Source organism: Myodes glareolus, chromosome 9 (assembly GCF_982192425.1).
Source record: "Myodes glareolus chromosome 9, mMyoGla1.1, whole genome shotgun sequence".
NCBI lineage: Eukaryota > Metazoa > Chordata > Mammalia > Rodentia > Cricetidae > Myodes > Myodes glareolus.
This window is the reverse complement of record NC_142034.1, coordinates 1,772,531-1,799,046: the sequence shown is the minus strand read 5'-3', so window position 1 is coordinate 1,799,046 and position 26,516 is coordinate 1,772,531. Positions and strand designations below refer to the sequence as shown.

Here is a 26,516-nt window from a genome sequence, read left to right as displayed (position 1 = left end):
AGTTACAGTTGTCAGTCATCCAGGTCCCGCCAACCTGCCTTCCATCCAGTTCACCCTATAGCTCTTTTTTCATACAGGGTCTCAGGTAGTCCAGGCTGAATTCACTATGGATGTAAAGATGACTTTGAATACCTGTGGTTCCGGGGAATTCAAGGCCTCGTGTGTGCTGGCATGCACTCCACTTCATGTATTAAGCATATCTCTACCCCAACTCCAGAACCTTTAAGCAACCATTCCATCGCCCTCATCCCCAATCATACTGTTGACAGCAGTCTCAGGAGAACCAGTCTTTCAAGATCCACCAGCACTGCAGCACCTGCCAATGCTTCATTCCTTCATGGCTGTGTTCCACAGTTGGAAATATGTTATTTCACTCCTGCCTTTTGGCTGTCAGGGTGAAATGCTGCTATTGAGCAACTTTAATCTGGGGAGGACACATACTACTGAGGACCTGACAGCAGGGCAAGGGCTGGTTGTCTGCTCTTCCTCAACACTCCCTTAGCAATCCTAGTGAGCAGGCCCAAGTCTCACCCTTTGTGGAGAATGGATTTCAACCACTGAGCAGCCAGGCTGTTACTTTCCAAGAGGCCAACAGCGTTCCCTCCATCCCCCACCCCTTTCCCAACAGGACAAAGATGGTTACTGCAGCACTTTTATTTTTCTTTACACAATGACATGTTGCTGGGGCCTAATGTTCTCACTGAACAGTAGAAAACCAAAATTTGTCATTTCTTAAATTGAGTACAAAAAACCTTACATAAATTAAAAGAATGAATACATTTACAGGTGTCAATGCAAACGTTCCCAACTCAAGGCAAGTAACAACCCACGCAGTCAGGAGGGAAACCACCAGAACTGGGTCCTAAGGCTCGGACTTTCCCACCCTGTTAGACCGGCAAGACGGAAGTGGTAACTGGTTCAGGAACCCTTGCCAGCCTCGAGAAATCCTGGAAGTCAGCAGTCAGTTAATACCCTGCACAGATCACTGCACGGTGCCCACACATCCAGCAGGCTGGGGATTTCTCTTCCACAGCATGCTCTCGCTCTCCCCAGCCACCAAGTGACCGAGCCACATGACTAAGGACTAAATCAAGATATGCACAGGGCATTAAACATATACCAAGGGAACAGTTAACTTGAATACAAGGTCAAAAATCAGCAACAAGTTCTACAATCCAGTGCTGATATTGGATACAAGCTTCAAGGACAAATTTCTTTTCAAAGGCTTATTCCAGTTTCATGAGGCTAGCATGAGGTGTGTACATTTGCCAGGGCAAATTGATACTTCAGAATCAGCTCATGCAGCAGATGCCTGGCACCTGCTCAGTCCATCTAGAAGCATTTGCGGTGGACGATGGAGGGGCCCGACTCGTCATACTCCTGCTTGCTGATCCACATCTGCTGGAAGGTGGACAGGGAGGCCAGAATGGAGCCGCCAATCCAGACTGAGTACTTGCGCTCAGGGGGAGCGATGATCTGCAGAGGAAACACAGTGGATGAGAACCTGTCTGTCTCCAGGTTCTACCTCCACCCACAGGGGCCAGGCCTGCGCCAGGGGGGCAGCTTACCTTGATCTTCATAGTGCTGGGCGCTAGGGCTGTGATCTCCTTCTGCATCCTGTCTGCAATGCCTGGGTACATGGTGGTACCGCCAGACAACACTGTGTTGGCATACAGGTCCTTGCGGATGTCCACATCACACTTCATGATGGAGTTGAAGGTGGTCTCGTGGATGCCACAGGACTCCATGCCTAGGGGACAGAGCTCATTTAGCCACTGACTTTTGTGTGGTCCATGCCCTTAGTTCCTGCACCACGCTCAGGACACCTACCCAGGAAGGAAGGCTGGAAGAGAGCCTCTGGACACCGGAACCGCTCATTGCCAATGGTGATCACCTGCCCATCAGGCAGCTCGTAGCTCTTCTCCAAGGAAGAGGATGATGCAGCAGTGGCCATTTCTTGCTCAAAATCCAGGGCAACATAGCACAGCTTCTCCTTAATGTCACGCACGATTTCCCGCTCAGCCGTGGTGGTGAAGCTGTAGCCCCGCTCAGTCAGGATCTTCATGAGGTAGTCTGTCAGGTCCCGGCCAGCCAGGTCCAGACGCAAGATGGCGTGGGGAAGGGCGTAGCCCTCATAGATGGGCACTGTGTGTGTGACCCCATCACCAGAGTCCATGACAATGCCAGTGGTGCGCCCAGATGCATACAGGGACAGCACCGCCTGAATGGCCACGTACATGGCTGGGGTGTTGAAGGTTTCAAACATTATCTAGAGGAACAAAGAACACCTCAGTGAGTGGCAGTGGCAGAGACCCAAAGCTACCCACACCCACACTCTACATGCCGCATGCCACAAATGTGATGTGAAGTAAAAAAAAAAGGAACAGAACGCAGGCAGAAACACAAACAGAAACCTGGAGGCCTCAGGGAGGAAATGCCAGAAGAGGAGGAACAGAACCCTGAAAACACCAAAGAAACACTTGAATGTCAGGAAATGAGGCAGAACAGAAAATGGCTCGTCAGACGCAAAGACGGCAAGGGCCTGGGTTGAGGCGTACCTGCGTCATCTTCTCTCTGTTCGCTTTGGGGTTCAGGGGAGCCTCGGTCAGAAGCACCGGGTGCTCCTCAGGGGCCACACGCAGCTCGTTGTAGAAGGTGTGATGCCAGATCTTCTCCATGTCGTCCCAGTTGGTGACGATGCCGTGCTCGATGGGGTACTTCAGGGTCAGGATGCCTCTCTTGCTCTGGGCCTCGTCACCCACGTAGGAGTCTTTCTGACCCATGCCCACCATGACGCCCTGCGAGAAGAAAGGCGGTCACGTCTGCCCCACCCGACGCGCACCTGGGGCCCAGGGAGGACTCGGGGAGTCGCCTAGGCACTCACCTGGTGTCGGGGGCGCCCGACGATGGACGGGAACACGGCCCTGGGGGCGTCGTCGCCAGCAAAGCCAGCTTTACACATGCCGGAGCCATTGTCAATGACGAGCGCGGCGATTTCTTCTTCCATTGCGATCTGCACGGAGACGCCACGGAATCAGCGCAGCCCCCACCGCGCTCGGAGACTCAGCCCGGGAGGAGCTCTGCTCCCTCCCCACCCACCCAGCTCCCGGGGCGGCCTCCGGGGCCCGCCTAACCGTCGGCAACCGGTCGCCCCCCGGTTCGGCCGCGGCGCGGAGGGGCTGCGCACTGCGGCGGGCCCCGCCCTACCCCCAGCGGGAGCCGGAGCCGCGGATGCGGACCTCGGGCCACCGGCCGCCAGCGCCTTGCGCTCCGTGGAGGCGCGGGAGAACATCCAGGGGATCGAACGGGTCAAGGAGGGGCACTGGGCCCGGCCGCGAGTGCGAGGGGAGCGGGCCGCTTACCAGCGAAGGCCGGGGAGACGAAGCAGCGAGAAGACACGCAGCGCAAACCGGCGGCGGAGTGTGAGACCGACCGCGGCCTCCCCCGCCGCTATTTAAGCGGGAGCGGGCCGCGCGCACCGGCGGAGGCGCGCGCGGCCCCAGAACATGTCCATATATGGCGATCTTTCCAAAAGCCGAGCGCCTATTGGCCCGCCCGCCAGGGACACGTGGGGTCCGGGGCCCGCCCGCCCCTAGCCCGCGCCTCCGCCAACCGCCCCGCCCGCGCCGCCCCCGCGTGCTCGAGACCCGGGCGCGGGCCTGGCCTGCGGGGGTCGCGGCGAGTTGCGTGCGGGCGATCGGCCCTGCCCTGCCCCGGTACTGCAGCAGGGAGGGCCGGGGCTGCGCCCCGAAACTGCCAGGCCCCAGGGGGCCGCGCCCCGAGGTGGGGTGAGTCCCGTGGCCCCCGCCCGCTCGTCTGTGAATTCTGCACCCCGCACACCCCCGGGCGCTTTCTCTGCAGGCTCGGGACTGATCAGGGCCTCGGCAGCTGCTGCCTGGCTGGGGAGGGGCCGTCAGGTTCCCCGGGGGTCCGGGGAGCGGCCATCGCGTCGCGATCACGTGGGAGGGGGGTCCCCAGCTCTACGTCTTCGTAGGCCCCTGCACCGGAGGAGGGTCGTCCCCCACGCAGACGGGGGCCGGTTATCACCGGGCATCCTCGTCCACGGAGAGGATGGGGGGGACTGTGTCATGCTGGTCTCCCGAGGACGTGGCAGGGAAACTGAGGCAAGGGAGGACTTCTGACTTTCAGAACGGTCCAGCCCCGCCCCCCGTCTCGGGCAAGCTGGGCGAGACGTCTCGGCATTGATAATGAAGCCCGGGTCAAACTGGTTTGGGGCACAGGATGCTCGGCCTTAGTCCGCCCCAGACAGGCGCGCGCGTGGGGGTCGGGGCGGGCATCAGTGCCCTTCTGCCCAGGCTCTGGGAAACCTGTCACCCTTGGCGGGGTCGTGGACGCACCTTCCAGTGCTCCGCCTTGGCGAGGGCCGGAGGAAAAGCCCTGCAGTTCCCCGGGTTTATGTGTAAGCTTCTGCAATTGTTCAGTGTGGAACTAAACCAAGGGGCGCGGGGAGGTGACGGACTCCAAGGTCACAGGACCCCCCAGTTTGACCCTAGCGGCTGGGGGCGCTGCCCCACTCCCCACTAGCCCTCTCCCAGGCGCGCTCCGTGCGCCCTCAGTCCTGCAAGGTCAGCTCCGCCAAAAGGGCCATGCAGCCCGGCCAGTTTACCTGCTGTGCACAAAACTCGTGCCAGCAGCCAGTCACCTTGTCGCCAGGCCGAGAAAGAAGGGCGCTAGGCCCGCGAGCAGCCTGGTTTTTACAGAGGTGACCAAATGTGAGCATCACCAACGAAGCACGGCTGCATGGTTGCGGAAACGCCTCCGTGACCTGGGTAGAACCATGAGCCAGCGGGGGCTTCCACTCGTAGATGGGGGTGGGTGGCCCCAGGATGGGACAGCGCACCCCGAGAGACACAGGGAAAGTAGGAGGTTTCGGGAACCGCTCTCAGCCGGTGACCATCTCTCGCTCACACGCCCCTGGTACCCAAGCGCTGCCAAGGGCGGGGCGCAGTTAACCCCGGCTCTCTCTAGAGCGCCTTTGTCTGCGTGCGCGCAGGAGGCGCTGCGACTCGGGAACGGCTTTGTAGGGCCGGGCGCCTCGTGTGTCCTTCCCCCCAACCCCGGCGGCGAGGCGCGCGGCGGGGCCCAGGTGCGACTCAGGTGTGCGTGTGGGGGCAGGGGCGGCGGGCGGCGCGCGGCCTTATTTGGCGATTTCGCCCCGCGCTCCGCCCGCCGCCTGGAGGCCCGCGGCCGCCTTGAGTCACGGGGGCGGACGTAACGGACGAGGCGCTCCTCGCCTTATTTAGTCAAGCAGGCTACCCATTGGCCCGCGGGACAAAGGGGCGGCGGTCCCGGCCGGTGCGCGCCGCAGACCCTCGTCTGTGTGTGCGCTGGGGCTCGGAGACGCGGCCCTCCCCGGGGACAGCGGGGGAGGGGCAATGCCCCGGCGGAGCGGAGCGGCGAGCAGCCAGGCCTCCTAACGCCGTGCATCCTGTGCGCGGGACACAGGCGATCTGTGCGCGCTGTGATTTTTCTGTTTTGCCACCGGGCAGTGTGAGGCTTCACCCAAAGTCAGGTCGGGGCCGTTCTTGACTGCTGCGGAAGTTGGCGGCCCCACCCCTCTTGGAGCAGGAATGGAGGAGGCCTGCCAAGAGCCTGCAGGCCAGGGGCAGCGATTGCAGGGCTGCCAAAAGTGGGCGTGTCCTCCCGTTGTAAAGAGAGACTCAGTACAGAGAAATGACAGGAATTTTTCTCCCTGTGCTGGCTTTGGTCAGTTTTTATTGTGACCTTGATGCATCTTATTTCCTATTCTGGTCGTTTAATGACTGAGAAAACAGCAGTTCAAAGAGGTGAGGACTTAGGGAGATTTAGTACAGGCTGCCCCACCCTGAAGCTCTCCCATGTGTTCTCTGCAACCGGTCAGTTCCTTCTCCCTGCAGGCTCTTTGGATGCTCCCTGGACTCCTGGTCACCTCTGTACTTTACCTCGATCTTTCAGCACCTGCTCCATCCACCTGGACGCTTCCATACTTCCTCCTAACAGGCTGCCTTGTTAGGCAAACAGAAGAAACTTAGTCCTGGACCTCCACGCTTGGTCTCTGCTATTCCTGCCATCAGGAATGTCAGCCTCAGCCTGAAGCAGAAGAGACTGAAGAACCTGTGAGATTCAGGTCAGGTTTGGAACCTTTGGGTGAGGGAGGACTGCCACACTGTAAGATGCTAGCATTAGTGGGTAATGGGTGAGCTCCCCCGCTGTCCTTGAAACGTTTCTGTAAGTCTAAAACCTGTAAATCCCTTTAATCACCTTTAATCCCAGCACTCAGGAGGCAGAGGCAGGTGGATCTCGGAGTTCAATGAATGCCAGCCTGGTCTACAGAGTGAGTTCCAGGGCAACCAGGGGATACACAGAGAAACCCTGTCTCAAAAACAAACAAATAAACTGTATAATGTCTGAGGAAAACAAAACCTAAACATCCTGATTTCACTTTCCTGTTCTAGGCCTTTGCGGACACATTAAATGCAAGTGGGTACTTCCTGTCTGTCCAGTGCCAGGAGGCACAGGACTGGCCCTGCCCCTGAAGGTGAGGCCCAGGCAGTCTCCAGTGGCAGGGTAGTGAGCCAGGACTCGGGGCACATTACAACCATGAAGGTGAAGGTGCTGCAGGGTATCGGGAACATGCACCACATGACTTAGTATGTTGGCCAACTGTGAGCCTGCCCTCCCCCTTTGGGGGAGGATATCTGCCTAGCCCGAGTTGGTACCCAACTGCTCCAAGATCTTCCCAAGTATCCTGTTTTCACTTAGTATCCTTATATGTCAGACCTGAGGCTAGACTGGGCAGGACTGCCCCAAGGATACACTCACCCCCAGCCAGCTAAGACCCCGGAAAAAATAATTCTCCCCCAAGCCGGTGTAGTGGCCCCACCTTGATTCCATCGCTCCAGCAGCAGAGGCAGACAGATCTCTGAATTCAAGGTCAGCCTGGTCTACATAGTGATTTCCAGGACAGCCAGGGCTACACAGAAAAAGCTGTCTCAAGGAAGAGAGACTGGTTCTCCCCTGGGCCTTGCTCCCTGCTGGCTCCATGGAGCAGCTCTAGAGCAGGCGTCATCTGCTCTTCACTGCTCTGTGTGGTAAGTGGTCCTGGGAGAGCCTGCTGAGGACACACTGCCGCCTCCCGAGAGAGTCCTGGAGAGAGCCCAGCCCATCCTAAAGCTGATACTCCCCCTGTGGTTCTTATTCCCAGTGTTCGCCTTCTGAACAACAGAAGACACAGCCAGCTGCCACATTTGTCTGGCCCAACAGTGAGTTCTGTGTACCCCATCCCTGTTGCCAGCACTGCCTCATGTTCTGAGCCCCATCCAAGGGCCCTGGGGCTCTTATGTGAGGTTCAGGTTGCCAGCTCCATCCCTGCTGACTGCACCTTGGATCCTGATCACTGCCTGGCTTCCACCTCTGCCCCTAAGTTAACTGACTGCCCCAAGCCCTGGGCCCAGCAGTCTGAAGCTTCCAGTTACATACAGTTAGTCTGAGTAGCCACAGAAGTTCTGTCCTTGATGAAGTTGGACACCCATTCAGACGGGTAGGAAGTCAAATGGAGACGGAGTGTGCTGTCCATCCCATGCCCCCCTCCCCGACTCTGGAAGAGGCAGAAGTGGGCAGGGCCTGGACAACCAAGAAAATGGGGCAGTTTCGGTTTCAACTCCCTGACCTCAAAATGAGGGATTGGAGCACAGGGAGTGAGAGAGTCCCATTCTCCATCCTTTCCAGGGTCCCTTGCTATTCCCGGTTCATCACCATCAGCTCTAGTGACCCCAGATAGGCTGAGGGCTACAAGGGACAGGACAGGTTAACCTCCCCACTGTGCCTGGGCTCTGGCTGGCAGCTGGCTGCAGGGAGTCAGGATGCAGGGAGCAGCGCCTGACTAGGAGGAGATCAGGGCTGGACAGTGGGCAGAAAGCGATCGCTCTGGCTGTTCTGTGCCCTGCAGCTGTTCCCCCTGCCATAGCTGGCGTGCACTAGAGGAGGTAGGCAGAGGGTAGGTAGTCTGGAGTTTTGCAGGACGCTCAGAAGGGGTACTCTGACTCTACCATTGCCCTCTGGTAGGCGGGAGGGAGGCGTGACCTGGGTGGGGCCCACTGGGAGTGCGCTCTGCAGGGCGTGGGAACCTGCCCTGAGTTAGCCGGGCTTGCACTCACAGGCCCAAGTCCAGTGTCTGGCCCATGGTGATGGTGTGCGGAGCAGTCCAACTGCTAGCCGCTCTCCACCGGCATCCTTGGAGCCGGTCCACTCGCCCTTTCCTTCTTCAGGGTCAGCGCTGGTATCGCGGGGAGAAACCTGTCTTCAGAGGGGGCAATGGACCTCAGAAGGAAAATCAATGGGGTGGGTGGTCGGAATGTGAAAAGGCTGCCTCAGACTTCAAGGCATGGGAAGCCCGCCCCCCACTACACACACACACACACACACACTGCAGACAGGAGGAAAGCGAGGCACGCTCGGGCTTCGGGCTTCACCTCCCCTTCGTGAGACCTCGGCCTGGGGCAGAGCAGGTAAACGCAGGGCTTTCCAGGGTGGGCGCGGGCTGGGGGCAGGGACACTTCCCGGGGGTTCGAGCTTGGAGTCCAGAGCCCAGCAGATGGCGCCCCTGGCATGGGCCATGTGGAAGGCAGGTCAGTGGTTGGCCCGTGTCATTCCCGCGTGAACCGCCAGGTGGGTCCCGATACTGGCCCTTACTGAGGTTGAAAGGCGTGCAGCTCACAGGTTCCAAGTCATCCTCGCTTCAAAGGCCAAGAAGGACCCTAAAGTTACCACGCAGGGCTAGGGCTGACCCGCCGCCGCTGAGTCACCTCTGCCAGGGTAACCACGGCAGGGTTGCCGCCAAGCAATGAATGACCTCGCCTGGCGGCGCTGACGCACAGGGAGGAGGTGGGGCTGGGGCGGCCAGCACCCAGAACAGCTGGGACTCACTGCCAGATAGGACCAGACCATCGGATATCCGGGAGCAGATGCACACCCTGACCTGGTGTGTCTAATGACTAGTGTGAGAGCTTGCGCCCAGCTGCCTCGCCTTGTACTTCCTGGATGTCATGGGGTCATACCGTCTCTGAGCCACCTAACAGCCATCGTTTCTCAGAAAAGGGAAAGGGTGGTTCAGAGAAGGCAGTGCCGGTCGCAGAGCCGGAAGTGACTATAGAGGAGGTGAAGACTCAGCCCGCTCCACACACCCGCTGAGTCAAAGGGTATATTTATTTATTTTTTTCTCTTCTACCTCCTTATCTTTCCTTTTTAATTTTTGAGACAAGGTCTTGTTATATAGCTGCTCTGTAGACCAGGCTGACTTCAAAGTCATAGAAACGCTAGGATTGAAGGCCAGCACCGCCTTGCCTCGTGGTTTTTGTTTTGTTTCTTTCTTTTGGCTTGGTTTTTTGAGACAGTTTCCCTGTGTAACCCTAGCTGTCTTAGAACTCACTCTGTAGACCAGGCTGGCTTCGAATTTACAGAGATCCTCCTGCCTCTGCCTCCTAGTGCTGAGATTAAAGGTCAACATTGCCTTGCCTCGTTGCCTTTTTGTTTGGGTGGGGGGTGGTTTTAGTTTTTTCCAGACGGGTTTTTCTGTATAACAGTCCTGGCTGTCCTGGAACGCAGTCTGTAGATCAGGCTCATTGTCTTTTTCATGGAGTAAGTATGTGACTGTTTCCTTGACTTCCAGCATTTGGTAGAATTTTCTTATTTGTTACAAAGAGTCATTTGTGTGTAGTTGTGTGTGTGTCATGTGGATACAGGTGCTCGTGGAGGCTGTGTCTGTCTGTGCGTGTGTGTGTGTGTGTGTATGTGTGTGTGTATAAGTGTTATGTGGATACAGGTGCTCGTGGAGGCTGTGTCTGTCTGTGCGTGTGTGTGTGTGTGTGTGTGTGTGTGTGTGTATAAGTGTTATGTGGATACAGGTGCTCGTGGAGGCTGTGTCTGTCTGTGTGTGTGTGTGAGTGTGCGTGTGTGTCATGTGGATACAGGTGCTCTCCGAGGTTGACAGATCCCCTGGAGCTGGAGTTACAAGCAATTGTGAGCTGCCAGTCACGGATGCTTGGAACTGAACTTGGGGCTGCTGGAAGATCAGCAAGTGCTCTTGACAACTGATCCTTTCTCCAGGCCCCCACCTTTTTTTCTCTATTTTTTTCCTGTATTGTTTTGTTTCGTTTTGAAATAGGGTCTCCCTATGTACCTCTATCCTGGAACTCACTCTGGAGACCTGGCTGTCCCCAAACTCAGAGCTCCGCCTGCCTCTGCCTCCTGAGTTCTGTGACTGAAGGTGTGCACCACCACACCTGGCCTGATTTTTTTTTTCATTTTTAACCTTTGCTTTGAAGTAATGTAAAATCTGACTCTTTATAAGCACCTTGCCTACTGTCCTCTGCCTCATTTCTGAGCCATTTTACATCCAGGCTGGATGTCTTAGCATCCCATCCCCTTTCACAGCACGGCGGTCGGGAAACGGTGCTATGATAACCTTAAGGTCTTAAGGTTCCTGCTGCTGAGAAGAAACACCATGACCATGGCCATGGCAACATTTATAAAGGAAAACATTTACTGGAGGTGGCAGCTCACAGTTTCAGAAGTTTCGTCCATTATCATCATGGTGGGGAGCATGGCAGCATGCAGGTTGACGTAGTGCTGGAGACGGGGCTGCTACACATTGAGATGTAGGACACAGGAAGTAGTCTAAAACACATGATGTGGCTTGAGCATATGAGACCTCAGAGCCCACCTCTACAGTGACACACTTCCTCCAACAAGGCCACACCTCCTTATAGTGTCACTCCCTTTGGAGGCCATTTTCTTCCAAAAAACCACATCTACAGTTTGTATATTAGTGATAAGAGCATTTTTTAAAGAATTATTTATTATGTATACTATTCTACCTGCATGTACAGAAGAGGACATCAAGTCTCATTATAGATGGTTGTGAGCCACCATGTGGTTGTTGGGAATTGAACTTAGGACCTCTGAGAGGGCAGCCTGTGCTCTTAACCACTGAGCCATCTCTCCAGCCCCAATATTTATTTATTTGCTTATTATGTATACAGTATTCTTTCTTCAGTCCAGAAGAGGGCACCAGGCCTCATTACAGATGGTTGTGAGCCACCATGTGGTTGCTGGGAATTGAACTCAGGACCTTTGGAAGAGCAGGCAATGTTCTTAACCTCTGAGCCATCTCTCCAGCCCATTTTTTTTAAAACAGATCCAGCCCGGGACCATACATTTCATTTTTTTTTTGTCATAAGCATTCATACTTTTAATTCCCAAGACCTCTCATTCTGTGACTATCCAAACGTTAACTGTGAGACTGTAGCCAGTGCCAAGACTGGAGTGATGACTCAGCAGTTGGAGGTTTTTGCTGCTCTTCCAGAGAGAGCTCCTGGTCCATACTGCCTGCTGATCTGAGTGGTGTGAGACAGTGGGCTGAGCACTCTGTGGCTTCTGCTTTATCTGTTGCTATTGCCTCCAGGTTTCTGCCTTGATTCCTGAACTGACTTCTCTGGATGACTGTAAAAGGAGCGGTGGGCCGCTTCCCGCTGCCCGCCCGGCTAGCTTTACCTGAAATAATTACACGGAAACTGTATTCTTTTAAACACTGCTTGGCCCATTAGTTCTCACCTCTTGTTGGCTAACTCTCACATCTTGATCTAACCCATTTCTAATAATCTGTGTAGCACCACGAGGTGGTGGCTTACTGGGAAAGGTCCTAACCTGTGTCTGTCTATGAGAGGAGAGTCATGGCGTCTGCCTCATTGCCTTCTTCCTCCCAGCATTCTGTTCTGTCTACTCTGCCTATCTAAGCTGCTGTCCTATCAAAAGCCAAGGCAGTTTCTTTATTAACCAATGAAAGTAACACATAGACAGTTAACCCTCCTCCATCAGATGATGGGCTAGAAAGATGTAAGGTGAGATAAACCCTTCCTCCCCAAGTTGCTGTTGGTCCTGGCGTTTACCACAGTGGTAGAAATACTACCTAGAACAAGTAGGTTGCAGCAGTGTGTTCCTGGAATCCCGGATCCCAGCACTTGGGAAGTGGCAATGGGGAGGGATCCCTGGGACTTGCTGACCAACCAGTCTAGCTGAACCATTGAGCTCCAGGTGAGAGATCCAGTCTCAAAAATAAGGTGGGAGCTGATAACATGGTTTAGGTGGGAAAGGCGTTTACCATGGAATATGCTGACCTGAGGTCGCTCTGCAGGGCAGGGTGGAGAACTGAATCCAGAGTTGTCTTCTGATCCACGCACACATAATAAATAAACAAGTAAATACATAATTTAAAAGGGAAGATGGAGAGCAATGGGAAAGTAACCAGCATCAATTTTTGACCTATTCACGCATCCATGCACACACAAAAGACATACACACACACACATTAAAAGTGCCTGTGACTAGTTAGACACACCTTTAATCCCAGCACTCTGGAGGCAGAGGCAGGAGGATCTCTGTGAATTCAAGGCCAGCCTGATCTACAGAGCAAGTTCCAGGATAGCCAAGGCTATTTCACAAAGAAACCCTGTCTCTAAAAAAAAAAAGCACCTGTGACTGACATAAGGAAGGCCTAGTTTGTGGAGAGCAGGCTGAGCTCGGCAGCCAGATGTTGCTGTGTATCTGGGCATGATGCCTGGTAAGATCTCAGAGATGAAAGCTAGGCAGAGGCGGCCCCTGGTGTTGAGGGCTCACGTCATCCACACAGGTACCTGTCTCCTAGGAGCAGACCTAGTCCTCAGTGAGTCCCACACATGCAGGGACTCAGGAATGCTCCCCCCTGCCCTGAGATTTGAGTGTTGGGGAATGACCCAGCGGTCACATGCTTGCTGTGCTACCCTCTGTTCTGTCCTTATTCCTCGTGGAGACTCCTGGCCTTGCTGGAGCCTTGAATTCTCTGACGTGACAGAGTCCTCTGGTCTTCCCCTCTCTTTTCTTAGCCTGTGAGACATCACCGCTTTGCAGTTTTTAAAACACTGAAAGCCAGTAGATCTCATGACTTCTGCTTGTGAAGGGGGCTGGGGTGGCACAGGAGTTGACACACGACAGATGTTTCCGTCACTGTTTTGTGCTCTGGTGGCACCTGGAGATAAAACCCAAGGGCCTCGTGTCTAACAGGTAGGGAAAGAGTCTGTCACTGAGCTTTTAGCAGTAGAAACCGTTCTTTTAGCCAGGCATGTCTTTATACGCCTGTAATTTCTTTTTTTTTTATTATTTTATGTGCATTGGTGTTTTGCCTGCATTGTGTGTCTGTGTGAAGGTGTCAGATCTTACAGACAGTTGTGACCTACCATGTGGGTGCTGGGAATTGAACCTGGGTCCTCAGGAGGAAGAGCTAGTGCTCTTAACCACCAAACCATCTCTCCAGCCCACATGCCTATAATTTCAACCCTGGGAAGGTAGAGGAGACCCTATACAACACAAGGAAACCCTGTCTTAAAACAGCAACAGCAGCGGAGTGGTGGTGGCGCACACCTTTAATCCTAGCACTCAGGAGGCAGAGGCAGGAGGATCTCTGTGAGTTCGAGACCAGCCTGGTCTACAAGAGCTAGTTCCAGGACAGGCCCCAAAGCTACAGAGAAACCCTGTCTCAAAACAAAACAAAACAAAACAAAAAAAACCAAAAATAAACCAACAACAGCAAAAAAAGGAAGAAAGGCCATGAATTTGAAAGAGTAAAAGGTGAAATATGGGAGGGTTGGAGGAAGGCGAAGGAAGAAGAAATGCTCTAATTATATTATAACCACTAAAATAAAATAAAAAATGGAAAACAGCAACAGAAAGAATTTGGGTGCTTCATGAGCTGCCTTGTTCAGGCAGGGGTCAGGGAGGAGAGGGAGAGGGGCAGGTGAGGTGAGGCGCTCGCTGCTGTCCCTCCCCGTGCTGCTCTGTCTAACATGACCCTCCCTCCTCGCTGAGCAAAGCCTGTCACCCTAAACCAGGCCTGCGGGCCTCAGTAAGTGAGCCTAGGAAGAGCCCATGATGCGAGCCCCTCCCACTTTGCCTTGTGTAAATGGAACTGCAGAAAGCCCAGCATGAAAAATTGATTCAAGAGCCCAGGGAGGGAGAGAATGGCAGGAGGCGGGGCCTGGGCCTCTGCCAAACTGGATCCTGGGCAAGCGCCCTGCACAAGGGTGAGACAGTCAAGGTGTGGGCAATGTTGGGCAGTATGGTGCCAGTTGAGTAGCCTGTCATTTTTGCAGGGCCAAGGGGTAGACAGGGTAGAGATCTGAACCTTTGCCGCGGCTGAGGGGTGGGGCTGGGGAGCATCTCTGGAAGGGTGAAGTCCTGGGGTTTTCTGGTTCCCCTGAAGGGCTGTGAAAGGCCAGCCCTTGGCCACAGGTCTGTCCAGCTGTTTCCCAGTTTCCAGGGCTCTGGGCCATCAAGAGGGGAACACCCACCACTGACAAACCTGTGCCAGCTCACACCACCAGCATCAGCGTTGCTGGGCACCCAGCCTGGCCCACATGCTGGTTGCCATGGCAGTAGGGAGCACGCTGGCAGGAGACCCAGGTTGGGCTAATCTAGATGGGGGTGGGGATTTATCTGGTTCTGGGGTACTATTAACACTTTCGGGGGCAGGTTTGGGGACTAGGGCAGAGAGTCCCTTTAGTGGTCAGGGAGACCCTTCCCCCAGCACTCAGAGAGAGGCTTCCTAAGAGCTAGGTGTATGGTGAGTACCTTGAGTCTGGGGGCCTTCAGGGTACTCTCTGCCCTGCCCCAAGCTGGACTCTCATGGAGAAGGGTCTCAACTCAGCCCCTACCCTTGCCATAGCCAGGCTAACTGCCGAGGTGACCCTTGCCTTTCAGACTCAGGTTAGAATGGCCCTCTGCTGGGTCCCCTCACAGTGTGCTGCTCTCTGAAGTTGGGGTTGGGGCATTGCTCACCCCAGTGGCCTCTCAGAGTCCGTCAGAGGTGCTGCTCCACCAAGACGTACATGTGAAGTTGGTGCATCAGGTGGTTATCTGACATCGGGGCCCAGACCTGTGCAGTAGCGCCAGGCAGGCACACACTGGGCATACCATCCTCCCCTCTGGTTTTAGCTGGCTCAGGGTGGATAGATGGCATCCTAGAGAGGACGTTCCCAGCGTGCGACCTGGACAGGCCACGGTGTCAGACACATACGTGGTGTCTGATACATACGTGGGCCCAAAAGAAGAGGTGTGCAAGCCAGTGGCTCACGCTTTTATTCCCAGCACCTGGGAGGTAGAGGCGGATGGATCTCTGTGAGTTTGAGGTCATCTGTTCTATATGTAGAGCGAGTTTCAGGACAGCCAGGGCTGTTACACAGAAACCTTGTCTTGAAAAATAATAGTAATATTAATAATAATAAAGGGTGTGCATTGGGGCTGGAGAGATAGCTCAGTGATTAAGAGCACTAGCTGCTCTTCCAAAGGATCCAGGTTCAATTCCCAGCACCCATGTGGCAGCTCACAACTGTCTGTAACTCCAGTTCCAGTGGCTCCAACTTTCCCACACAGGTCAAATACCAACATGCATAAAAATTAAATGAATAAATAAAGATTATAAAAAAGGAAAAAGAAAAGTGTGTTTTCTATCATCTCAGTACCCTGAAGACGGACCAGAGAATCAAGCCTGCCATAGACTTGTGTGTAGCTGGAATATGACCTAAACCCTGAACGGGAGCCTTTAAGCGGGTCATGCCAGCATCCATAAGAGGGTTCTGAGCTGGTGTCTGGGGCAGCATCTTCAGAGGCTGGGCTGGCTCACCAGGTGACTACAATGATTCAGCCCAGCCCCTCTCCCTGTGAACCGTCACACACACCAATACAGACACGTTCGCTACCCAGAACTGTCCACAGCAGCACAACTTCCCACAGAGCCGCAGCTCATAACACAGGAACAAGACCCAACATCAGTCAGACACTTAGGCATCACCTATTCCATGACAGAACCCCTGATGGGATCGAGAACTGAAAGTCATCCTTTGGAGACCGCAGTGAAGATCTGGATGGTGAGACCCAGGAGAGCCGCCTCCCTCCTAGGAAACCCTCCTCACGCACCCTGGAGCCCAGGAGGCCCTCATTGTCACACAAACATCAATGCCAATAGCTCTGCTCCACCTGAGGCTGTCGGGGGGGAGTGTCCCAAAACCGAGCAGCCACCTACACTCCTGGCTCTATTATCAGGAGACTGTCCAGAGCCAGGCCACTTAGTGCCTGGCGGCCAGACCTCCTCCCGCTAGGCACCTGATGCCGGTGAATCCTGCCAGCACCAGTCAGGCTAATGAAGCCATTATGCCAATCAGAGGGACTAGACACCCAGGGCTCCTCTGCAGCCTGGCTGGGCCACATTGAGCACAGCTGGCTCCCAGCCTTCCCCCTCACAGACCAGCCGAACTAGCCGCTGGGACCCAACTGACGTGGGCCTGCTCCAAGCTCGGGACACGTCTCAGCATGGATACAGCCTGGGAACTTGGGGCTTTTGCACGGACATCACGTCACCCCAGACTGTCTCTAGGGCAGTACTTGGCACACAACCTGACCACACTTTCAGTTGGTGCCTCATCCACGGGTGTGGTCACAGGGGAGAGTGTGCACACGCTGTCGTGTGTCCTACCCTGAGTTCTCTGTTGAGGCCCGTTCCCTTCCCTCCTCAGTGTTTTCATGTGCTGGATGGCTCTGCTTCACCCTCTGCACGCTCTGTCTGTCCCTGTATAAGTCCCTGACCATGGCCGCCCGAGGGTGAAGAGCCCAGGAAGATGACAGGACTGGGGCCGTGGCCGGAAGCGCTCCACATCCTCCTGTGACTGACCCCCAGGAAGGCCTTCACAGGCTGTTATGAGCGTCCCAGTCCACAACAGTCACGCACCTTTATGAGGAAGAAGACACCAGTTCTGGCTCAGGCCCAGGACAGGCAGCTCCAGTTCCCTGCTTGGCTCTGGTCCCCTGAGGCAGGTGCAGCACACAGGAACGTGGGGTAAAACTGAGCGGGACCACTGAAGTTCTCCAAGGTTCCTCAGATACTGGATGGAGAGGGTGCAGCCAGCGGATCCCTGGGGTGAAAAGGAGCCAGGGGTCATGGGTGGCCAGCTTCCAGAATCTGAACAAGTGTACGCCCTGTCCCCTCTCTTTTGGAAACATGGGGGAGACTGTGCCCCACACAGCCCCCTGTACTCAAGTCTGTAAAGGTTACAAGTCCAGCCCGTATCCCCCTCTGATCTAGGCAGCAGTAATGGGGTCCCCAAATCTGCTGAAGGCCCTTGAAGCTAGATTATCCTGAGTCCCCTGCATAGAAGGGAAAAACATCACACCCCAATAGTTGGCAGAGTACATAGGAACCCTGGTACACCCTGGTTCTTTGCCTGCTACAGGGTGTGTTCCCGCACAAGGCAGTCCTGAATGTGAGCATCACATGGTCTCCCTAGCCTGCTCTTCCCAAACCTAGAGGACCAGGAACATCAGGACACACTGCCTGTCTCCGCACGGCCGTCCCTGGTCAGGGTGTCCCAGCCTTACTACTGGTCCTTCCTGCTGCCTTCTAGCCCACAAACAGGGACAGCGTCAGACCCAGGGCCACACATGAGGGTAGGAACCATGGGCCAGGATGCTGCTGCGGGCTGCATGCTACAGGGGGCCTTCCTGCTCCTGGCAGCAGGAATCAGAGATGCAGTAATTGGATCCTGCAGAGGATCTGGCTGAGGGTGGAGGGCTGAGATCAGGTTGCCGCCCTGCTGTGAGTTTTCCACTGGCTGCTTTTTCTGCCTTGGGAAAGAGCTGGGCTGGGCTGGGGGTCTGAGCTGGGGGGTAGAAGGCCCTGAAGCAAGAGGCAGTAAGAAGAGAAGCTAAGAGGAGTGGGATCCACAAAATAGGATATAGGACCTAAGGGGCCGTGGGTGAGGACAAGGAGGTGCTCAGTCTTGCTCCTGTCCTGCTGGGCCTCAGGCTCTGGCCCTGGTGCTATCCAGGAGTCTCTGAAATCCAAGCTGTGGGTACAAGCCAGTGACTACTCCTTCTAAGCCGGTGCGTCTCTGATCTGCCCCCCTCACCCGCCCTCGGCTGCCCACTGGCCATGTAAGATCTGCCTGGGTGGCCAAGGCCACAAGACAGAGGCAGCGTTGGAGCAGGTAGTATCCATGTCACTGGCTGGGCTTGGGGGCCAAGGGCCAGCTAAACAGAGCCGGGCCTCCGGGGGGGCCACAGGGCCCCTGAACACTTAGAGAGAGCGTCCCAGGTCTCTGAAGCAACGTGATTAGCCTCAAAGATGCCAACCAACGGGTTGCACCAGGTGCTGAAGATCCAGTTTGGCCTCGTCAACGATGCCAACCGCTATCTCACAGCAGAGAGCTTTGGCTTCAAGGTCAACGCTTCAGCGTCCAGCCTCAAGAGGAAGCAGACGTGGGTCCTGGAGCCTGACCCAGGGCAGGGCACCGCCGTGCTGTTCCGCAGCAGCCACCTGGGCCGCTACCTGTCAGCAGAAGAAGATGGGCGTGTGGCCTGTGAGATGGATCGGCCAGGCCGTGACTGCCGCTTCCTGGTCTTGCCGCAGCCTGACGGGCGCTGGGTACTCCAGTCGGAGCCGCACGGTCGCTTCTTCGGTGGAACAGAGGACCAACTGTCCTGCTTTGCGACGGCGATCTCCCCGGCGGAGCTGTGGACTGTGCACCTGGCCATCCACCCGCAGGCTCACTTGCTGAGCGTGAGCCGTCGGCGCTACGTGCACCTGTGTCTGCAGGAGGACGAGATGGCAGCCGATGGCGACATGCCGTGGGGGGTGGATGCGCTGCTCACCCTCATTTTCCAGAGCAGGCGGTACAGCCTCAAGTCTTACGACAGCCGCTATCTGCGCAGTGACGGCCGCCTTGTCTGGGAGCCCGAAGCCCGTGCCTGCTACACGCTAGAGTTTAAGGCGGGCAAGCTGGCCTTCAAGGACTGCGATGGCCGCTACCTGGCACCCGTGGGACCTGCCGGCACACTCAAGGCTGGCCGCAACACGAGGCCCGGCAAGGATGAACTCTTCGACCTGGAGCAAAGTCATCCACAGGTGGTGCTGGTGGCTGCCAACCATCGCTATGTCTCTGTGAGGCAAGGTAGGGTGCATCCGTGTGCAGCTGACATTGTGTCATGTGTCACACGTGTGTGCCATGTGTGCTGGGTTGTGTGTGTGTGTATCCGTGTGCAGCTGACATTGTGCCGTGTGTCATGTGCTGGGTTGTGTGTGTGTATATCTGTGTGCAGCAGACATTGTGTTCTGTACTACATGTGCTGGGGGTGTGTGTGTCTGTGTGCAGCTGACATTGTGTCGTGTGTCACACGTGTGTGCCACGTGTGCTGGGTTGTGTGTGTGCATCTGTGTGCAGCTGACATTGTGTGTGCGTGTGTCTATGTGCAGCTGATATTGTGCCGTGTGTCACATATACTGGGGTGTGTGTGTGCAGCTGACATTGTGTTGTGTATTTCACATGTGCCGGAGTGTGTGTGTGTCCACTGGAGATGGGTGTTTCCACAGACAGGGTAAGCACGTGAGCCCACTGAGGGCTGCTGTCTCCAGGAGTGCTCATCACTCTCTGGACACCTGGCGAATGCCCGCTGCCCGCTGGGCTGCAGCTGTCTCTAAGACTGGAGAGGTGTGGTGAGGCATCGGCAGACCAACGGGAACCTTGTGGTGCTCCAGGAGTGGGAGAGTTCACGGTTATCTTCAGTGTTAGCAGACACAAGCCAAGGCAACCTTGCCTGGGACCTGTGCTTCTAGGGCAAAGGCGCCATCTCCACCTGCGGGGTGTGGCTTGGCCACTGGTCACTTGTGTGACACCTGAGTAGTTTGGGGTAAACACAGTGTTCCTACTGCCTCATGAGGAAGTCAGAGGTTCGAGAGGCCCTAGGCTACTGGCATAACCCTGGTCCAGGCCAGAAAGTAGAATTATTTTCATCGTGGGGTCTGGGCTCATGCACCCCAGGTGCTGAGACACACCCTGACCTGAGAGCTCTCTAAGCCCAAAGGAGGATGTGAGACAGGGAACGCCCCTCCCTACTCGCTTAGACCCCTTTATGCCAGCACTTGCCAGAGAAAGGGCAGCGCCCATGAGCCTGTATGCTAGCTGCTATAGTATGCAGACAACCAGTCTCCAAGAGCCGATCACACCAGTGTTCACTGCTATAGTATGTAGATAGCCAGTCTTCATGAGCCAATCACGCCAATGCTCACTGCTATAGTATGTAGATAACCAGTCTCTATGAGCCGATCACACCAGTGCTATCGTATGTAGATAACCAGTCTCATAGCCGATCACGCCAATGCTCAATGCTATCGTATGTAGATAACCAGTCTCTATGAGCCGATCACGCCAGTGCTATAGTATGTAGATAGCCAGTCTCTTCGGGCACCTTATGTCCTCTCCGGATGGTCAGGGACCACCCATGTGGGAGGCCAGCCTGCCGAGGACCTCTAGATGTAGTCATGGCTTTCAGGCCAGTCTGGAGCAACGGCAGACGTAGTCACCAGCATGTGGCCCTCTTCCCCAACACCAGTCCTGCTGTCCAGCCACACCATCTGGCCCGGAGAAGGCTCAGATGTCCACGGTCCTTAGCTAAGCAAGCTAGCTGGGGCAGTGGTGGTGGAGTCCTTCCCGGGGGAGGAGGAGAAGGAAGAGAAAGAGGGGGGGATGGACATGGATGGATTGTAACAGAGACTCCGGAAGGAGGGTGCCAATGGTAGAGTCAACACTGATGGCCGAGCTATGGGGGCTGGTGGTGCTGTTAACGGTGACGGAGGGGTGAAAGCGGTAGAGATGGTGATGGACAGAGGTGAAGACGGTAATGGGGGAAATGGTAGAGGGCTGGAGATGGTGATGGAGGTGGTGGTGGTAGTAATGGCGACCGTAATGACGGCAGTAGGGCCTGTGATGGTGATGGTGGAGGCTTGGGAGTCGGTGGAGGTGGTGGGATGCGGGGCTGGGGAGATAACTCTGTGAGCACTGGCCTCATGTGTACAACACCCTGAGTTCCATTCCCAGCACCAAAGAAAAAAGCTGGTGGATCTGCTAGTCAGGGCACTGGGTAGGATCGTGTCTGTGTGGGTCACTTTTCAGCCTTTAAAAAGGTATGTGTAAAATGCATGCACAGGATGGGTGTGAGCACGGAAGTGGTGTGCGCACGTGAGCGCTGCTGCCTGCAGAAGCCAGAGTGGGTGTCGGACCATCTAGAATTCTAGGTATAGGTGGCCGTAGACCACTGGGTAAGGGCGCTGAGAACAGGACTCAGGTCCTCTGCAAGAATGTAATGTCCTTAAACCCTGAGCCGATTCTCTAGCCTGCTTTTTAGTCTTTTAACTTTTATTATTAGCTGGGTGTGGTGGCGCACACCTTTAATCCCAGTACTTTCAAGCAGAGGCAGGTGGATCTCTGTGAGTTTGGGACCAGCCTGGTCTACACAGTGAGTTTCAGGACAGCCAGAGCTACATAGTGAGACCCTGCCTTGAAAAACATTAATAAAATTGTGTGTGTGTGTGTGAGAGAGAGAGAGAGAGAGAGAGAGAGGCACAAGCATTCGCTCTGTGTGGTCATTTTTCTCCACCCACCTTTACATGAATTCCAGGGACCAATCCCAGATTGTCAGGCGTTCGCAGCGAGCACCTTGTCTTGCTAAGCCGCCTCACTGACCTCTTTTCTGCATGTTGACGAGCTTGCTGTGAGCCCCTCCCTTTCATGGGTGATTTCCTAAGCACTGAGTGTTCATCTCTGCTACCCTGGGCTGGTGATGCTGCCAGCTGTTCCAGCCTTGGGACCGATGTGTCTGGGTAGAAGTGATTCTGGGTTCAAGGTAGTCTGAGCAGTAGATTTGGGTCTATTTGTCCTGGCCCCAAACTTGTCTCCGAGTCAGGAGCTGCCTATGAGTCTCCAACGAGCAGTTCTCCCACCGGACTTCTTTACTGCCCCATCCACAGCCTCCGCCAGCCCGTCCCTGCCCTCGCAGTCACAGCAGGGCTCACGTGCAGAGCAGCTACGAACATTGCTTCTGCTGGCAACAGACTCAGCCCCTCTCACGAATCCAGACATGCCCCACACCCACCGTCCAGGCCGTCTGGACTCTGGGACTGCCCACTGCCGGGTCAGCTCCCTAGAAGCAGGTGACCATGAGGAGGAAGATGTTTGGTAGCATTGTCTGCAGAGGAGGGTGATATGGGGACACAGCACATGTGGCAGTGGCTGAAGACAATGGATGGTGTTAGTTAGCTTGCCCAGCTAAAGCCCTTTGACCTGGTTCTGCCCTCTGTCCCTGCAAGAGGCTTTGTTGAAAGGCCACTTGTCCTGCGGCCGATAGCATTCACCCAGGAGACTCACTACCCAGACTTTCCCACTGACTTCTGTTCGCCATGTGGGTTGGTTCATGAGGTTAGGGGTGGCCTTGGTTCCAGCTGTCCAGCTCAGCAATTGTTACTACGAGGATGAAGCTGGCAGGGATGGGGTCAGTAAAAAAGATGGTCGGGCCCAGGTCTGGAGAGACAGAAGACCCAGGTTTGATTCCCAGGACCAGGAGATCTGACTTTCTCTTCTGATCTCTGAGTTCACTGCACACAAGTGGTACAGACATACACACAGGCAAAACACTCATGCACATAAAAATAAACCCTGTGAGTTCAAGGCCAGCCTGGTCTACAAGAGTTAGTTCTAGTACAGGCTCCAAAGCTACAGAGAAACCTGTCTTGAAAAAACAAAAACTTAAAAACAAACTATTGGGGGCTGGAGAGATGGCTCAGAGGAAAGAACACTGGCTGTTCTCACATATGGATTCACATACGGAGGTCCTGAGTTCAATTCCCAGCAACTGCATGGTGACTCAAAACTACCTGTAATGAGATCTGGTGCCCTCTTCTGGCCTGCAGGGATACACGCAGTCAGAACATTGTATCCCTGATAAATAGAATCTAAAACAAAAAACCAAACCAAACCAAAACCAAACACACTGCTGGGCCCTTTCCTGGGATAGGCTAGCTGCTCTTCAGCATCGAAGCGGTGATCCTTAGGGCGAATGTGCCTGGGCACAGTCTCCGGGAGCTAGAGGGAGGCGGTAGATCTCACAGGTCTCGGTGTCTCCACTAGGAGTCGCTGTGGTTGTTTCCCCCCTCTCCGGCAGGGCAGGCTCCGATGTGGCCCCACCTTCAGGCTTGGTCCCTCCCTCCTCACTTGTTACCCCTTGAGCCCTGGGGCTCATGGAGGTTCTACCTGCCACACTCTTGAGTATCCGGTTGCCAGGAACCTGATGGGTTTGTGGGAGGGGACCAGAGCTTAGGGATGATCCTGAGGAGGCTTCAGCGCCTGCATGCTGAGCCAGGACACGGAACACTTGTTCCATTACACAAACCCTGGGCGGGCCCTGGGCAGCCTGCCTTTCCCTAGGGCTCCTGTGTGGGCGGCCGGTAGGCTCCGAGTCCCTGGCTCTGATCTAGGTCACCTCAGGGGGAAGGTCAGAGCCCCCCTGCCCCCAGCAGCTTAAGAGTGAATTATAAACGGGCTGCTGTGGATCCTGGGTCCAGAGAGCAGCAGCGAGCAGATTACTGCTGCTACAAGCAGAACGGGCATGAGGTACTATCCAAAGGGGTGAGGCAGGAGCTGGGCCAAGAATCCATGCTTTAGAGTCCACGTGTGGGGTGCGCTGGTACTGGGATGCTCCTGGGCAGAGCTGCTCTGACACATGAGAGCTCTAGCTGAGACTCCCTCTGGCTTCTTGGCCTCCCAAAGCACGTTTCCCCATCTCTTGCCTCCCAGGAGTTGTGAGGAGCCTCACTGTCTTCTCCCTCCAGGAATCAATGTCTCAGCCAATCAGGATGAAGAACTGGACCATGAGACCTTCCTGATGCAAATTGACCAGGAGACAAAGAAGTCTACCTTCTACTCCAGCACTGGGGGCTACTGGACCCTGGTCACTCACGGGGGCCTTCAGGCCACAGCCACACAAGTGTGAGTGCACCGGTCCCTGTCTCTGTCACCACGGCCATCACCGGCACTCACAAACACCACCATCACTACCCTTGGATGGGTTGGAACTCACTATATAAACCAGGCTGGCCTCCAGCCCAGAGGTGCCTCTGCCTTCGAGTGCCGGAATTGGAGGCATGTGCACATTGAGCTATGAGAATAGCAAATGTTCACCGGGGTGGGGAGTAGCTCCCACTGGCCATGGGTGTTTCTGCGGAGGGCAGGCTTCCATCTCATCCCTGGAACCCATGGAGGAAAAGGGGACCAAATTCTGCTTCCCTCTCTCTGAGATATTGCCTGTCCTTCCCTCAGTTCTGCCAACACCATGTTTGAAATGGAATGGCACGGCCGACGGGTGGCACTTAAAGCCAGCAACGGTCGTTATGTATGCATGAAGAAAAACGGGCAGCTGGCCGCCATCAGTGACTTTGTGGGTGAGCACTCTCTGCGTTCTGTAAGTTGGGCAACCCCCCACCTCCATCAGTGCATCTGAGGTCCCTCCCCATTTCATTCGTCAGGGAAGAAGTCAGATCCAGGGTGTCTTTTCCTTTACTGTCTTTGGGGAACCCTGGGTGCTTTCCCAACACCTGTACATTAGCAACGCCTAGGGACCCCCAGACCCCCAAGTCCGCAGCCTGCATATGGTAGCCAGGGGCAGGAGTGGTTCACTCCGTGGTTCACTCCGTGGTTCACTCCGTGGTTCACTCCGTGGTTCACTCCGTGGTTCACTCCGTGGTTCGCTCCGTGGTTCGCTCCGTGGTTCACTCCGTGGTTCACTCCGTGGTTCACTCCGTGGTTCACTCCGTGGTTCACTCCGTGGTTCACTCCGTGGTTCACTCCGTGGTTCACTCCGTGGTTCACTCCGCCCTCTCCCCCAGGCGAAGACGAGCTGTTCATCCTCAAACTCATCAACCGACCCATCCTGGTGCTGCGCGGCCTGGATGGCTTTGTCTGCCACCGCCGGGGATCCAACCAGCTGGACACCAACCGCTCCACCTACGATGTCTTCCACTTGAGCTTCAGGGATGGCGCCTATCAGATCAGAGGTGTGGGAACACAGAGTGCGGGGAGGCAATGGCGGGGGGCAGGGGATGTCCGGGCCCCGCCGACCTCCAGCCTTGCCCTCAGGCCGCGGAGCTGGCTTCTGGTACATTGGCAGCCACGGGAGCGTGTGCAGTGACGGCGACCTGGCGGAGGATTTCCTCTTTGAGTTCCGAGAGCGTGGCCGCCTCGCCATCCGCGCCCTCAGTGGCAAGTACCTGTGTGGCGGAGCTTCAGGGCTGCTGCGTGCTGACGCGGACCTGCCTATGGGGGAAGCTCTTTGGGAATATTGAGGACTCAGGGGCTGACCCCAGAGCCCCACCAACTCAGCATTAAACCTTTGTTGCGCAGCTGCTGTGGGCTTGCGCCGCCCAGCTTGGTAATGGGAAGGGTATGAACCCTAAAGTCTCAGGGTTCTGTCTGCTCAGCACTGGGACTTCACTCGTAGGAAAGCCTTTGCCCTTTCAAGCAAGGCTCTCCTCATCCTCTACGGACCTAAGGGGAAGGGCCATGGCTCTAAGTGGGGGCTGCCTGACCCGACCCCTCGCCTCACCTCGCTCCAGCAGTTGCTAGGCTTTGGGTCAGAGATTAAGGAAGGCCATCCTAACCTAGGCTGACCTGATCCTGCTTGGGGCCCTAAAGTGCTCTCCAACTACCCAGGGCAAATGAGACCCACAGAGAGCTGCAAGTCTAAGACAAGAAGTCGTCACTCAGCCAGAGAGTGCGTTGGGGTGGGGAGGCAATGTATAGCTGCCAGGAAAGGCAGGAGGCATGCTGGGAAGGAAGTTATGGCTGGACCCCCACCCCCACCCACCCTTCGCTTACCCGAAGAGACCAGGGTCACACATCAGGACATATCCCTATTAACTCTTGGAGCTGACCTAAGCGGCTTGCCCGAGTGTGCTAGGTCTCAGAACCTGGTGGTCCCACGGCCTGCTGGAGTTTAGGATGTCATGGACGTCAGGCATTATCTGGCATGAATGGGGGACGGCACACAGGTGTTGGACAAGACTGGGGGACCCAGCTGAAATATGGTGGCTCTGACTCCATGATCACACTCAAATGAGATTCTCCAGTTAAGCCTGATATTTCTTCAGCTCTGTCAACCGTCTGAGCCTGGTGCCAGGCCCTACCAAATCTCAGTGCCAAGAACAACAAGTCCAAGTCCAGATGTGGGTCTGTGTCCAGAGGCCCAGGGAGGCTGATGAGGTGACATCACCAGCAATCCCTGAGGACACATGCCTCGGCTCCCAACCTACTGGAGTTTAGGCTGGAGACAAACCTGGCAATTTCTGTGGACCAGAAAATGTTGGCTGTGACAGACAGAAGCCAGCTCAGCCCGGGAGACCCTCTCTGCTAACAGGCAGGCTGTCCGTCCTGTGGGCTGACCCAGCCTCTCTAACTTGTTCAGAGCAGACACTCATGCACACTACGACGCAGTTAGAGGCTCCCACGCGGGAGGTGGCAAGGGTAGACTTAGGGACCAGCTACGGACAGGGCTCTTAGCAGGCCAGCAGGTGAGGTAAGCCGGCCACCCTGGCGGTGAGCACCTTGTTACAAAAG

The 26,516-nt window shown here is 55.5% G+C and overlaps 2 protein-coding genes and 1 long non-coding RNA gene across 3 annotated transcripts; 2 read left to right on the top strand and 1 right to left on the bottom strand.

Annotated features, from left to right (window-relative positions):
* Positions 1-639: 639 nt before the first annotated feature.
* Positions 640-3,509, bottom strand: Actg1 (actin gamma 1). The gene is made up of 6 exons (XM_085694260.2): positions 3,363-3,509; positions 2,885-3,013; positions 2,559-2,798; positions 1,831-2,269; positions 1,569-1,750; positions 640-1,476 (listed from the first exon to the last, which is right to left on the bottom strand). The coding sequence occupies exons 2-6, from the start codon at positions 3,005-3,007 to the stop codon at positions 1,333-1,335; spliced, it is 1,128 nt and encodes a 375-aa protein (XP_085550386.1). The 5' UTR covers positions 3,008-3,013; positions 3,363-3,509; the 3' UTR covers positions 640-1,332.
* Positions 3,510-3,800: 291 nt separating this feature from the next.
* On the top strand, positions 3,801-6,422 carry LOC146893719 (uncharacterized). The gene is made up of 2 exons (XR_015003377.2): positions 3,801-5,807; positions 5,898-6,422. It is a non-coding gene; the product is annotated as an uncharacterized LOC146893719 (long non-coding RNA).
* Positions 6,423-17,751: 11,329 nt separating this feature from the next.
* Positions 17,752-25,303, top strand: Fscn2 (fascin actin-bundling protein 2, retinal). Its single transcript, XM_048429368.3, has 5 exons — positions 17,752-19,028; positions 23,738-23,894; positions 24,225-24,346; positions 24,791-24,958; positions 25,041-25,303. Exons 1-5 carry the CDS (start codon positions 18,203-18,205, stop codon positions 25,244-25,246), a joined length of 1,479 nt encoding a protein of 492 aa, XP_048285325.3. The 5' UTR covers positions 17,752-18,202; the 3' UTR covers positions 25,247-25,303.
* The last annotated feature ends 1,213 nt before the right edge of the window (positions 25,304-26,516 follow it).